Source organism: Castor canadensis, chromosome 7 (genome assembly GCF_047511655.1).
Source record: "Castor canadensis chromosome 7, mCasCan1.hap1v2, whole genome shotgun sequence".
Classification (NCBI taxonomy): domain Eukaryota; kingdom Metazoa; phylum Chordata; class Mammalia; order Rodentia; family Castoridae; genus Castor; species Castor canadensis.
In genome coordinates, this window is record NC_133392.1 from 8607458 (window position 1) to 8621160 (window position 13703).

General features: G+C 52.6%; 1 protein-coding gene across 1 annotated transcript in view; it reads right to left on the reverse strand.

The window, feature by feature from the left end:
- Positions 1 to 13277, reverse strand: part of Gpr26 (G protein-coupled receptor 26) — a 29259-nt gene extending 15982 nt beyond the window's left edge. The window contains exons 1-2 of the mRNA XM_020171809.2: positions 12108 to 13277; positions 3545 to 3658 (exon numbers count right to left, since the gene is read on the reverse strand). Coding sequence (XP_020027398.1) covers positions 3545 to 3658; positions 12108 to 12775 — 782 coding nt within the window. The 5' untranslated portion in view covers positions 12776 to 13277. The remainder of the gene's footprint in view (positions 1 to 3544; positions 3659 to 12107) is intronic.
- Positions 13278 to 13703: the final 426 nt, after the last annotated feature.

Genomic DNA, 13703 nt, shown 5'->3' on the forward strand with positions numbered 1-13703 from the left:
TCTCTGGGGCAGGCCTGGACTTTCAGCAACCCTCAAGATTGAGCGTCTTGTACCCTCAGTCATGGAAGAGGTATGGGGTAGGAGCTTTGGAAAGATGGGGAGGTCTCAGGAGGACCTGAGGCCTGCCTCATACTGTCTTCCCTGCTGTCCTCACTGGTCCCCTCCATTTGTGCCGGAGGGCATGATTTGGCTCCTTGGGACACATTCTAGATAAACTCTATCATGGAGTAGAATGCTGCACAGGGAAGGAAGGTGGGGAGGAAGTTCTGACACGCTTTCAGAGTGGCTGGCATGGACCTCCTGCAGGCTCCAGGTGCTGAAGGATCAGGTGAGTAGCTAGAGGTCCAGGAAAATGGAGAGGGGCAGGTCATAGCACCCCTCACTCAGCCCAGACCTCTCTGGCTGCAGAGAGTCCCAGCCAGGAGAAGGGGGTGAAGCATAGATGTGATCTGACATGTCCTACTAGTGAAATGAACAGATGAAATTAATTTTTATTATGTTTGCTTTAACTTATTTTACTTGGGAGTTGATACGAAAATTATTAACTGTATGGATTTTTTAATGGTGCTAAGTCTTGGAAATACAGTGAGTTTTAAACTGACAGCACATCTCAATTTGGATAGGTCACATTGGCTGGTGGCTCCCATGCTGGACAATGCTGCTCTAGACCTTGCTTATACTGTCCTTGCTATCTGGGTTGTCCCCCAACCCACCTGGCATGGTTAGGCCCACTTTATAGGTCTTACCCATTTCCCCACTTCAGAGTCCTGGACCCTGGCTCTGTCTGATGACATGGCGTATATAGAGCCTGTGTTACAGGCTGTATCAACAAGGCCAGTGTCCCCATCCGGGGATTCCTGGGATCTCACCAATGTATGCCCCATCTTCAGGGACCCTTTTATGCTCTGGTGGATAAATGGGTACTGAAGTGCCATGAGGCACATTTGCATATTTTAGGAGGTTTGCTTGGTATGGCTCCTTCATACACAAGAGAAAGTCGTGGTGGAAGTGGGGCTGGTGGCACGGGGCCATATTTTGTATTAGTGAGATTTCCTGGGTGTCACTGCTCCCTAAAGGTGCCACTAATTCCTATAAAAGGTGAACAGTTTTGTCAAACAGCACCTAATCCACACAGAGGGAACATATTGAGCTGTGAATTTATCATCAATTTTACTGAAACATTGTTTCCTGGGTACTATTAGGGGGAACCAAGCTCTACTAAGAAAAGAAGAAATAAAGGAGAATTTTGCTGGGAAATGAGATTAAGCCAGAGGAAAACCCAATCATTAAAGCTGGAGCCATATTACCTATTCTCCTCTGAGAAACTGAGTTTGCCTCATCAGCGCATGGCTCCCCTTGCTCTGGGGTCTAAGACTTGGGGGCCCCTGTCTGATGCACTTTCCCTCACTGAATTGAAGTCCCTTCAGTCCTGGGTGGCACCATGGATGCCACTGTAAGTATTAGAGGGAGGAGGGGTGATGGCCAGAGATGTCACCCAAGCCATGCTTGTGCCACACGCTTCAGCACTCAGCATTCTTTAACCTTCACAGCACCATATTCCCTTCTGGAGGCTCAGAGAGGTGAGGACATTGCATAGCTTGAAGGTGGATTTGGGGTTTGGTGCCAGGAAGGCACATGTCACAACTGAGCTGCTAACCACTGAGCTACACCTCCCTCTCAGAGCAATGGCACTGTTCTCCTCTGTTGCTGTGTGTGGGCTTGGTGTCCCATGAAAAGCCCCAATCTATGCAAATTCTGGCTTCCTGGCTGGATGTAGTGAGTATAGACCAGTGCTTCTTAACCGAGGGCAACTCTGGTCCCTAGGGAACATTTGGCACTGTGCAGAGACATTTTTAGTTAGCAAAACAGGGGTGGGAGGGAGGGTAGAGGGTTAAGAAGGGGAGAGGTGCTCCTGGCATCTAGTGGACCAGGGAAGCCACTAAACGTCCTATAATGTATAGAGCAGACCCTTGCTGTAAAGAACCATCTGTGTAGAAAATGTCAATAGAGCTGAGGTCTAGCTGATAGTTCTAGAAGGAAGAATGGATGGTTCTGCTCTGCCCTGGGCAGACCATCCAGAGACCTGCAGACAGCTTTGGGTCCTGTGTTCAAAAGACAGGCCGATTAGGTCTCCTTACAAGGTACAGCATGCCATGGAAGATGGTGGAAATTACCCGAAGCTGGGCTGTCTGAAGAAGAGAGGAGGAACTGGCACATGAGGCCAGGTTCACTATCTGCATGTCCGCAGCAGCCTGGGGAGCAGAGGACATTCTTTCTCCTGGGCCTCGGAAACAGAACTGGGAGCAGTGGCTGACACTATAGTGAGCTGGGCTTAGCTTAGTGTGATGACAAGTAAGAACCCGCCTCACCCGGGCGTCACGATGCTGGTGACCTTCCAGTCCCCTGCAGCTGGGAATGCTGGGCTGTACTCCTTTTCAAAATCCTTCTCTCTCTCTCTCTCTCTCTCTCACACACACACACACACACACACAGAACACCCTGCCACTTCCCCACTTCCCAGACTCCACAAAAGCTCCCACAGCATCTCCTAATAGACCACCAAAGTCCTTCCGTTATGGACAACAACCCAGACAGTGAAGCCACTTTGGGTACAAAGCTGTAGCGATCTTCTTGTCCCTCCAGTTCACAAAACTGTCTGAAACAGGTCTGGGGTGAATGTCCTAGCTAGACCACGCTGGCCTGAGGCAGGCACAGTCCCAGCCGATTGGATGAAAGCACGCAGCACCTGGCCCATGTTACAAGACCCCCCAGCCACAGGAGAGCTTAGCATAGAGCACACTCCTGCAGTGGACCAGGTGTCCAGGCTGGGACCCTCAGAGCTGGGCTGAGCAGCACACAGTGGACAGGGGGACCAGGAACTACACGATGCTACCCTCAGTCTTTTCTCCCCGTTTCTTTTCCGTTGGGTCTCCTGAGCGCTGGGCCTGGGGCAGAGGGTTAGAACGACATGATCTGAAATTGAGTGGTAGAGAGCCTTTCACACCTTTCCGTTCTGAGTCTAATTTATGTAAGAATGACTATGGAGAAGAGTGTGCAGCTTCTTTAAAAACTGAACACAGATCTGCCATATGATCCAGCTGTCCACTTCCGGCATATGTCTAAAGGAAATGAAATATGAGGATACAACAGGAAACCTTAAAATACTAATCAGTAACAATGACAAAGAACTCAAGGCTAGCCAGGCAACAGTGGCTCACATCTGTAATCCTAGCTACTCAGGAGGCAGAGATCAAGAGGGTTATGGTTTGAAGCCAACCCAGGCAAATAATTCCCAAGACCCTATCTTGAAAAAACCCAGTGCAAAACAGGGCTGGTAGAGCACCTGCCTAGCAAGCATGAGGCCCTGAGTTCAAACTCCAGTACCACCAAAAAAAACAAAAAAAAACAAAAAAAAAAACTCGAGGCCAATGAGAAGCATCCACGCTCCTTTTCGTGGAAACTGGAAAGTTCATCGTTGCCTGCTGGACAGAACATAAGGCCATGACTGCTAAATGCCAGCCCCCCACACCCACAGTTAGCTTACCTGGTGATCACGTAGGGTGCAAAGCACACGAGGAAGGTCCCAATGAAGGTGCTGATCTTCTTGGTGGCACGCTGTCGTCTACGCTTCTGTTCCTCCAGACAGCGCTCCCGCACACTGCACGTGAGAGAGGGGAGAAGGTAACTCTGGATGGCCTTGCCAGGTCACAATGCGTACTGCTGAGAAACACAGACAGTGGGGCTAGCCTAGGCCAGAGAGACCTGGGGTCAAGTTTTGGCTGTAATACATGATGGGCAAGCTGTGTGACGTGGCTAAGCCTCAAGGTCACCATCTATAATGTAATAATATACATTGCACATTTTATCTGTATGTTTTCTTCTGCATAATATGGTAAAATGTTAAAAGGCAGGCTGTTTGGAGAATTAAATGCATAATACACAAAAATGCACAGAGTATGTCCAGTGTATAAAGCACATAAAACAATTAGCAACTGTGCTAATTGTTCATAATTCATATGAACTTACTGTTACTACTTGCCCTGTTCACTGAGTGCTGCTCTGCGCCAGCTTTTAAGCAGTGTCTCTGATTCTTATCTTCACCACCTGTCCAGCCAGGTGTCTTTTCCCTGTCTGGAGGGTTTTACCTGCCCTGTTTTACAAGGAAGACTGAGCTCTGTGGAGCCAAATGATACGCTCAGCTGGCAAGTGGAGGCAGGACTGAGCTGCGTCCCTGTCACTCAAGGCTGGTCTTTTTCACGGGGCAGCCTGGGCTGTGTGCTCACAGGGTGACATAGGGTGTCCCTTCCTCCACATCATCATCCCTGTCTCTTCCCTCCTAGAGCCTCAAGCCTGCCTGGAGCTAGAGATGCCACACTGGGATCACTGAAGGAGGGGTCACTTGATTCTACCAGATACCACGCTTGGAGAAGCTAAGCACTACCAAGTCCTCATGGAATGGGGACACAACTTGGAGAACGGACTCAGGACCCACCACTAGTTTCTCCTGCACTCCGCTCTGGGACATTTCAGGATCTGACATCTCCATGACAGCTGAGAGCAGTGCTCTTGCAATCTGTGCCATGCATCCCGCTGGGGATGCATGTGCAACAGTGTCACAGCACCAAGCACAGAAAAGCAGGCCCAGAAAGCCAACCTTGGCTCCAGGTTTCACGTGCTCTGGCTCATGACACCCAGCACAGGCATGTGTTTTTACTGTTTATGTTCCAAGTAATTCACATGACTGTAAAAGAGAGCAGGGGAGAAGAATGCAGGCATTGCTGCCCAGGAAATGAAGACACTTGGCAGAGCCTGGCTCAGCCTGCGGTGACTTGCCTCTGAAAATAGGCTGGTCTGCTTGACAAAACCAAGGCCAGGAGAGAAAACTGGGAGCCAGATCCAAGAACACCATTAATGCCAGGCCTCCTCTTCCTCCCAGGAGAGCCAACATTTTAATACTCAGTCAACACTCTTCTTGCCCAGATTTCCTATCACAGAGGCAAGTCCATGTTAGTCTGGATTGAAGAATGCTGAAATTCTCACAGGATTTCTTTTCCCTTGACTTTGGCCTTTCCAGGAATTTATACAGTTGGGAACCAGAGTTGAACTTGGCTAAAAAAATGAATTGCTCAAGACTAATATTGCTAATTAATTTCCAATAACTGATAATAACACCCCATATTTCTTGAGCCTGTAATCTGTGCCATGTAGGATCCTGTGAAGGGGCTCCATGAGCATTCGTTCATTTCACACTTATAGTGTCTCTATGAGCCAGGGACTGATAATATTATGGTCCCCATATTTGAGATAAGGAATTGAGGCACAGAGGAGTTAGGTCATTTTCCAAAGATCACACAGTAAGATCACACAGTTGGTAAGTAATGGCAATAGGGTGGCAGCAGGGGAAGCAATTTGTCCCCATTTATTCTGAACTATCCATTTTAGCACGAAGTCTAGCATCCCAAATGGTATGCAGGAAACTGTCCTTGTTTCAAAAGGGAAAGTCCCATGTCGGAGAACCCTTCTCTATCCTGGACAAACCAGGACATCTGGTGGCCCTGGGTGGAGGCAGGATTTGAATCCAGGCCACAGCCAAATGTGTACCGCCTCTCAACCAGTCCCTGTTGTCATAACACCCAGGAGGCCTTAGGGCCTCAATGTCATCCCAGAAAGCTTGAAGAGCTTGCAGAGCTGACGTGTGGCTCAAGCAGTAAGCACAAGGTCCTGAGTTCAAGCCCCAGTACTACCGAAACAAAATGAAACCCAGAAAATTTGAAGAGCACAGCCAGGGGCACAGCAGAAAGCTGGACTTACATCTCCTAACTTTCCAATGACACATGGGTGTCCGCGAAGCTTTCTACCAAAGCTGTCCAGCTGCAGATGTGGGGGCAGAGGAGGAAGGCCTAAGTCCCCTCCTAGAGGTGCAGTGAGATGACCAGGTCTACTGTCCTGGCTTAAAACTCAAAGTCCCATGGTCTGGAAGTCCCCTCAGTCTTGGGCAAATCAGGAAGAGAATGACCTAGTGAGCACCGTGGGCATCATTCTCTCTGCAGAGGCTTGTTGTTTAAATATGAATATATTTCCCCAAAACTTTCAGTGCAATTGATGAGAGAGGCGCTGGAGACATGGTACAAGGGCCAGGACCCTGAGGCATCACAGGACGCTCTCCTGCTGACATGAGCACAGCATTCTGGGCATCCCTTAAACAGGAGCCCCAATTCATACACAGTGGACTCAACAAGGGGGGACCCAAAGCAATGGGGGCATGGCCCTCCTCCAGTCTGGACCATAACAGACTGGGGTTCTCAGGGGCTTTCATGGTGAGTGGAAGAGCTCTGGCTCAGATATCAAGGCTCTGCCCTCATGGGGGGTCTGTACCCTCAGGGAAGTCATTCAACCTCTCTGAGTCCAGTTCCCCCTCATTTCTCCTTAGGGATTTCACAGTAACTAAAACTGCAGCTAGCACCCATTGCAGAGACATGCATCAGGGGCAGACATGACTCACCAGCCACCATGCCTGTGAGGAGTGAGGCACCTCCTCAGGCCCCCCAAGTGTGACTGGGGTCCTACAGTGGTGCTAAGGCTATCTTGTCTGAAAACACAGGGAGCGTTTAGAAACAGATGTCAGTGAAGACACTGGGGCCTTCAGAAGGACAGACAGACACTTCAGTGACTCTGAAGGAAGGAAAGTCACTGCACAGGCCGGAATGACCATGTCAGTCCCCCAGGCTGCTCCAAGCTTGGGGACTGCTCAGCTGTGTTTGTCCCTGAAGGGGAATTAGCCTTGCATCACTTCCGTGGTGTCCGAGGGTCTAAGCTCAACATCTAACTCCCAGGAAACACTTAAGTGTGTGTTGTTTGACGTAAAACACACCCCTTACAATGTCTTAAGAAAATTGAGACTCAATCATTTTTTTAGAGTGACCTATTGGAAAGAGATGATTGCAAGCTACAAAGTACTTTCAAAAGCAAGTTTTAAAGTCCTTGAGCCTATCAGACAAAGTGTAGTTTGTCGATGGATTCATGTAATACTGTGTGCTCTTAGGCAAGTTACATAGCCTCTCTGTGCATTAGCTTCCTATATCTGAAAGGAAGGTCATAAGAACACCTACCTCATAGCTTTAAACCAAGAGTAACTGAGCTAACATATGAAAAGTACTGAGGACAGTGCCTGACTACTACCAAGTGCTAACCATGATTATTCTTGTTAAACAATTACATTCTATGTTCCAGCTCTGCCTTGAACCCACAAACCACGAGGTTCCCTTCCACTGCGTAAGTTCTCCTGCTCCAGGTATTAAGAACAAAGCGGCTACAGCCAGGGAATATAACAGGGTGCGGAAAGTGTGAGCCCGCGTCTGGCAGCCTGACATTGAGTCCTGACTCTCGGGAGGGCTCTGGAACCCTCTCTGGGCCAGTGGGGACCTGGTGGTCTTGACCAGGCGTGCTGTGAGGTGCAGAGGTGTCTGTAAAGTGTATACTACGCCCGGAACTACGTCTCTGCTGGAACAGAGCACCAGACTCTATAGTATGTTCTGTGTGAGGGGGCCCCCCATCCACCCACCTCAGCTCACAGACAGGGAAACTGAGGCTTGAAGGAGAGGAGACTTGCCCACCCTGAGAATGGGGTGCAAGTAGGACCCCGTCTAGCACTCATAGTTGGGAACCACACCACTCCTTTCTCCCCTGAATCCTCATAAAGGAGAAGGTCAGCCCCATCTTCCCCACTTGGGCTGTCCTGCTTTCCAGATGAGAACAGGGAGGTGGCAGGTGAGTAAGGCAGGGTGGTCCCAGGCTCCTAAGAAACAGCAAAACCCGGCTTATTATTACCATCATTAAACCATGGTGTGAGACAGCTAGCCACTTCCAGAATGACAGCATGGCATCAGGAGAGCACCTGCCACTTGCTGCTGTTTCTCAGCTCCTGGAAACCTTGCAGCCCTGTGAGTAGTTTCTGCACTCCTTTGTAGATGAGGATGCTGGGGAGCAGAGAGACTCAGGACATGCTCAAGGTCACCAGGGAAATTTGGGACAGAACCAGTCCTCATCCCTTGACTCCTAACCCCAGGTTCTGGGGTGTTTCCCCAATCCCACTGCCACCCATGACATCCCTGAGAGCTGAGCATTCTCACACACCCTCAGGCCTGATTGTGGCGCCCAGAATTCTCGACCTCTCAGGTGAAACCTGTGAGCGGAGGGCAAGAGTCCTGAAGCTCCCCCAGGGCAACTGGGCCACAGTGTGGTTATGCATGTTTGCCTGGACTGGGGGGTCCCAAGGCTGTGCAGGACAAAGTTCCCTGAGATGGAAGGAGACAGGGTCTGCAGCATCATGGGTTGAAGTGAGGCTCACCAGGAGGCGTCAGTAGCAGGGCAAAAGGAGGGTTGATTCTGAGATGTTTGAAAAGTCAGTAGATGAGGTGATCTCAGCTGAAACCTTCTAGCTGCAGACACCTCCCTGTCCTCTGAAAAGGGACTGGGTCCTGAGTGATCCCGGACGACCCACTGTCCATCCAGAACCCATCTTGTGTGCTCACAGAGTGACCTGCATTGGTTTTTCTGGCTTTAAACTCACTGTTAGTGGGAAAGAGCCCCAGTTTTGGGTCAGCATGCTGGTGTGAGAGGCCTGGCCTCAGATCTAGCAAGAGTGGTCCCTACCTGACTCCACATGTGGGGAGAGTCACATCTCTCCCTGCATAATGAACACTCCGTGGGGCTGAGGGACTGCCTGCCTGGAGCCCATCAGGCCAAATTCTAACTGCCTGCAACAGAGAATTCTTTGTCCCCCTCCCCCCAAAATGCCTGGATCCTGCTTTCAGAAATATACCCAGGCATCTCCCCTGGCCTTGAGGGTGGGCTGTGCTGCTATGTGCTAGGCTCAAGGCCTAAGGCGGGGTGTTTGTGAGCAACACATGTACACGGCACGTGGCTGTGCAACATGCAATGTGGGGCTGGAGCAAGGGAGGCCCCTGCAGGGCTGGGTAGATCCAGGGTGGGGAGGTGAGGCAGGTGAGCTGCTCGGTTCTCCCCAGCATGTATGAGGCTGGTCTCCAAGGAGACTGAGCATTCTAAACCTGAACTCTGCCTTGTAGGTAATTATAAAAGTGTATTTGCCAAGGTAGGAGGACAAATGATTTCATTTAACAGTTTGTAAACTTAACTTTGAACTTCTAAACATCCACATGTACAGTTTGTGAAGTGTTGTCTGCCTGGTTCTCCATCTATAATCTCAGGGACAGGCCAGGGTGTGGAGCTGAGCTTAAGCCATTTTCTAGACCCACTAAGTTAGGCAGGTGCCTCCATTCCCGGACTCTCCCAATTTCCTCCTCTGTAAAGTCAGGGTACAGTGAGGTTCTGTCTACTGAGCCACTGTCTGACACCCTGCAGAGCCAGCACAGGGCCTTTCTCTGTGGCCATGTTCAAAGGATGTCAACAGGACACAGGGAGGCCCAGCCAACCTCACGGACACTTGAAGGAAGATCTAGATGATTCCTCTTCATCAGCATCCTGCATCTTTGAAATCGTCTACCTAAGCTGATAAGCCAGACTGAGAAGAGCAGGGCACCTGCAGCCAGGGCCCAGCCCCACCTGCTCCACCACACCTGGGAGCACCAGGGAGAGGTCTGGCTGTAGCTGGTCTGCATCTGTGGCTGGGGAGAACTGCCCATGGGTACTGGGCAGGTGGAGGGCCAATTGTGTGCCAGATTTTGGAAACTCCAACCTGCTTCATAAATTTAACTCAAGAAGCGACTATAGGAAGTCAGGAGCACGGGGTGCTGCCCAGGGTCCCTGCTGTTTTGGGATGGTTGAAGCAAATGGGGGAAGTCTGCTACTCATCCCATTAAACATCCTGCAGGAAGAACAGGAGCTTCTGGGCAAGTGCCATGCTGGGCCTCAGGGAAAGTTCCAGAAAGCCATCAGTGTGGTATCTAAGAAAACCTTCCAGTGAACACAGACACTGCCTGCTGCCACTAGTGTCCAGAGGAAGAAGCCTGGCTTCCACTGACCTGGGACCAGCACCCTAAGATTATACAAACTCTTGGCACCAGGAGACCTAGTGCCTGAGATCAGGTACAGCCCACAGAGCTGGCTCTGCAGCCTTTCGTTTGTATGGAGGAAGAGTGTGGCTTGGCTGTCAGGGAGTCCCCTGTGAACTGGCTATCCCCTTCTGTGGAGCCCACCCCCACACTCTCCTTCACTGGGGACCAGGCTCCCTGGGACAAGTTTGTGTTCACTGAGGAGCCCACCATTCCATACCCCCAGAGAGCTGAGGTGGGACCTGTTGGAACTGGCTGATGGGGATCTCTGCCTGCAGCCCTGCCTTTCTCCAACGAGGCTGACTCTGTTCTGTGGCCCTGAAAGACCCTGGGTGCTGGGAGCAGGGGTTCCTCAAAATAGCCTGGGGACATAGAGGAAGGGTCTCTGCTAGCATTGCCGTTGCCTCTGTTCCTGAGCCCCTTAGGGATTCTGCAGTGTCTGGCCGAGAGTTAGGGAGAGAGAGTTGCAAGAGTGGAACCAGACTCACATGCTAAAATGGGCTGCAAAGGAGCCACCGCCTGCTTCTCTGCAAGTCAAGAGCAAGGATGGGTTTTGTATTGGTCTGAATAAAAATGGGTCTCTCTCCCAGTTCACCCTCCTCCACTGAGAGACTGCGGAGAGAGGGACCTTTCTAGGATTCAAGTCCTGGAGTTAAACAATATATTCCTGCATCTTCCACAAGCAGTCCTGGCCAGCAGTGCCAAGCCCCGGGGATGCCACTTCTAAAGTGAAGGGTAATGGGAAGGGGGAATAATTTTACAAGTGTGACTACAGAATGTTTCCTGAAATGACACTGATCTGTGTACAGACACAGGCAGCTGGAGCTGATGTGTGCACATTTTGTATGAGATTCTGTGCAGAAGACGATTGTGTGGTGAGAAGGCTGTCCACCGTGCAATCAGGGGTGGCTGCTGGGAGGGGAACAATGGACACACATGTCTGTGCCCTTCCGTGTGCAGGCACAGTGGAGTTCAAGAGCTGCTTGTTATTCTTCATAGCTGGAAAGCCCAGCAAGGAGCCCTTGCTCAGGCTGATACCTCCAATCTGCTCTCAACTCTGGAGATAGACATCACACTCAGCTACTGTGCTCTGTCCCCCACGCCAAGGTTCCCTGGGCTCCAGGGCTCTGCTCACATGGATGGTGATAGAAGGTTAAAGCCTTCCAGGGCTCTCTGCCTGCCTGGACACCAAAGCCCTTATCTAGAGCCCCAGGCTGCAGGGGGGTTGCCTGCTTTCCAAGATGTAAACCAGTAGAGTCCACAGAAACACTGCCACCCCACTCTCCATTCTCATGAGGAAAGTGGAGGTAAGCTCAGGACAGCTCAGCTAAGGATTTTCTCCTTCTCTCCCTAAGGGAATCCTGGAATAGCAGGGGTTCCTAGCAGGTATTTATGCTTGCCTGCCCTCCTCTGCCATCCTGAGAAACCACAGGCAGGTGGGGATGGGGGTGGATGAGCAGGTTTAGTCCCAGGAGCCTGGGAGGTGGCAGCTCATTCTGCAAGGGTCTCTGGGCTTCAGAGACACGTGACAGTGCTCTATGGGGAGGCATTTCTCCAAGCCCAGCACAGGGGAAGGTGTAGCCCGATTTCATCTGATGAGGACCACCACACACAGGATGGGGAGACAGAGACAGAGCCAAACATGGGAGAGGAAAGACTCAGATTAGCACCTTCATTATGACAAGCTCTTAAGGGCTTCCTAAGCTTCTAAGCACCCCTCAGGGAGGGAGTCAAACCTTTTAAACAGTGAACAAAGCCGCTGTCTTCCCATGCATGCATCATTTCAAGGGAAAGCTAAAGGTGATGAGCATAAGGAAGGAAGGCAGGGAAGTTCTGACTGATTTCTGCCCTGGTGCTTCTTAAAGTGACTTATGGTCACCTCTCCCACATTTCCCGTGGCCTTGCTTTGCTGAGAGTCTAAGCACCTGCTTAAGATCTGGCTCATCCTTGTCCCGAGGAGGAAATGCAACTCAGTGGAAAGGGGGTTCTCCTACTGCCCCACCTTGGCCGCTGGGACCTCCTACTCCCACCGACTCCCTGCCCTGTTCCCCGGGGACCCTGACTTTGGCTTCTCACCTGGGGTGGATGTCCACCAGCAGCACAAGCGTCTGCATGGTGATCACGTCGATGCGCTTGCAGTGGAAGCGGGCCACCTTGAGCACCTTGAGGTACGTGAAGCAGAGCACGACGAAGGAGAGCAGGAAGCTGAGCGCGTGGAAGGCGCCAGTGAAGACCGCGAAGCGCAGGCGCTCGTCGGGTCGCCGGCTGCACAGCGTGCAGGACGCGTAGAGCTGGTGGAAGCCCAGCCAGGACAGGGCGAGCGCCGTGGCGGGGAAGGTGAGCGCGTGCAGCCACGTGTAGGCCACCATGAGCGCGGCGTCGCGGAGGCGCATCTTGGCACGGTAGCTCAGCGGAAAGACCACGGCCACCCAGCGGTCGATGCTGAGCGCGGCCATGCTGAGCATGGAGTTGGCAGCCAGGAAGGTGTCGAGGAACGCTGCCAGGCGGCACAGGCGGTCACCCGCGGGCTGCCGCTGCGCCACGACGCCGGCCAGCGTGAGGGGCATGTTGACCACGGTGCACAGCAGGTTGCCGCACGTGAGGTTGAGGGTGAAGAGCGCCGGCGCCTGGCGGCGGATGTCGGCGCTGTGCAGGAGGCAGAGCAGCACCAGCGCGTTGGACAGCAGCGAGACGCCCATCGTGCCCACCAGCAGCCCCGCCAGGCCCGCGTCCCAAGAGTTCATGGTGCGCGCCCGCCACCGGCGCTCAGGGCCAGCAACCCCGCGCCGCCATGGCGCAGCCCACGGCCACCGGCTCAGCTCTTCCGCGGCGCCGCCGCCCCGCGACCCCCAGCCCCTATCACCATGGCTCCCTGGAGGGCGTGCAGCCACCCCAGAACCCCGCGCCACCTCCCGGGCAGGCGTCCCGGCGTGCAGCCACCCTGGAGCAGGAACCTGGACACGCAGCCACCCCGGAGCCCGTGCCACCTCCCGGGTGAACACCTGGGCAAGCAACCGATTCCCGGGCCCCCGCACCACCTCTCGGCCAAACGCCCAGGTGCGCCGCTGAACTCCGAGCCTTTAGTGTCCTGGGATCCTTGATTGCAGGCGCTTGTGGTACCAGCTCTGTCTCTGCTGGTTCCCGCCTCACCAGACCCCTCTAAGCTCTGTCTCTGCTCCGCACACCCTCCTGCTCTCTGCCTCCCTCTCTGCTCATTCGTTCTCCCTTGCTCTCCCTTTCAGCGCTCCCCCCTCCCCCTTCTCCGCCTCTCCCCCCCTCCCTTTCTCCCTGTCTCCGGTGCTCTCCGTCTGTTTCTCCTGCCCCCAATTTTCTGCTCTCCTCTTGTTCTTCCCAATGCGCTCTTTCCTTCCCTTCCCTTCTCTCTCTCTCTCTCTCTCTCTCTCTCTCTCTCTCTCTCTCTCTCTCTCTCTCTCTCTCTCTCTCTCTCATCTGCCTGCTTCTGTTATGGAAATCCCCACTGATGCGCACACACTAACACTGACACACTTGGAGGAAAGGAGCCCTGCAGGCTGCCCATGCAGGGCGATTGGCTCCCTGTGGCTCCCCTCCCCCTCTCCGCCTTCCATCCTCCCATCGTCCCCTGTGTGTGCCAAAGACAGGCTGAATCAAGAAAGTCTGGGAAAAGAGAGGAATGCCTGGGTACCTTCACAC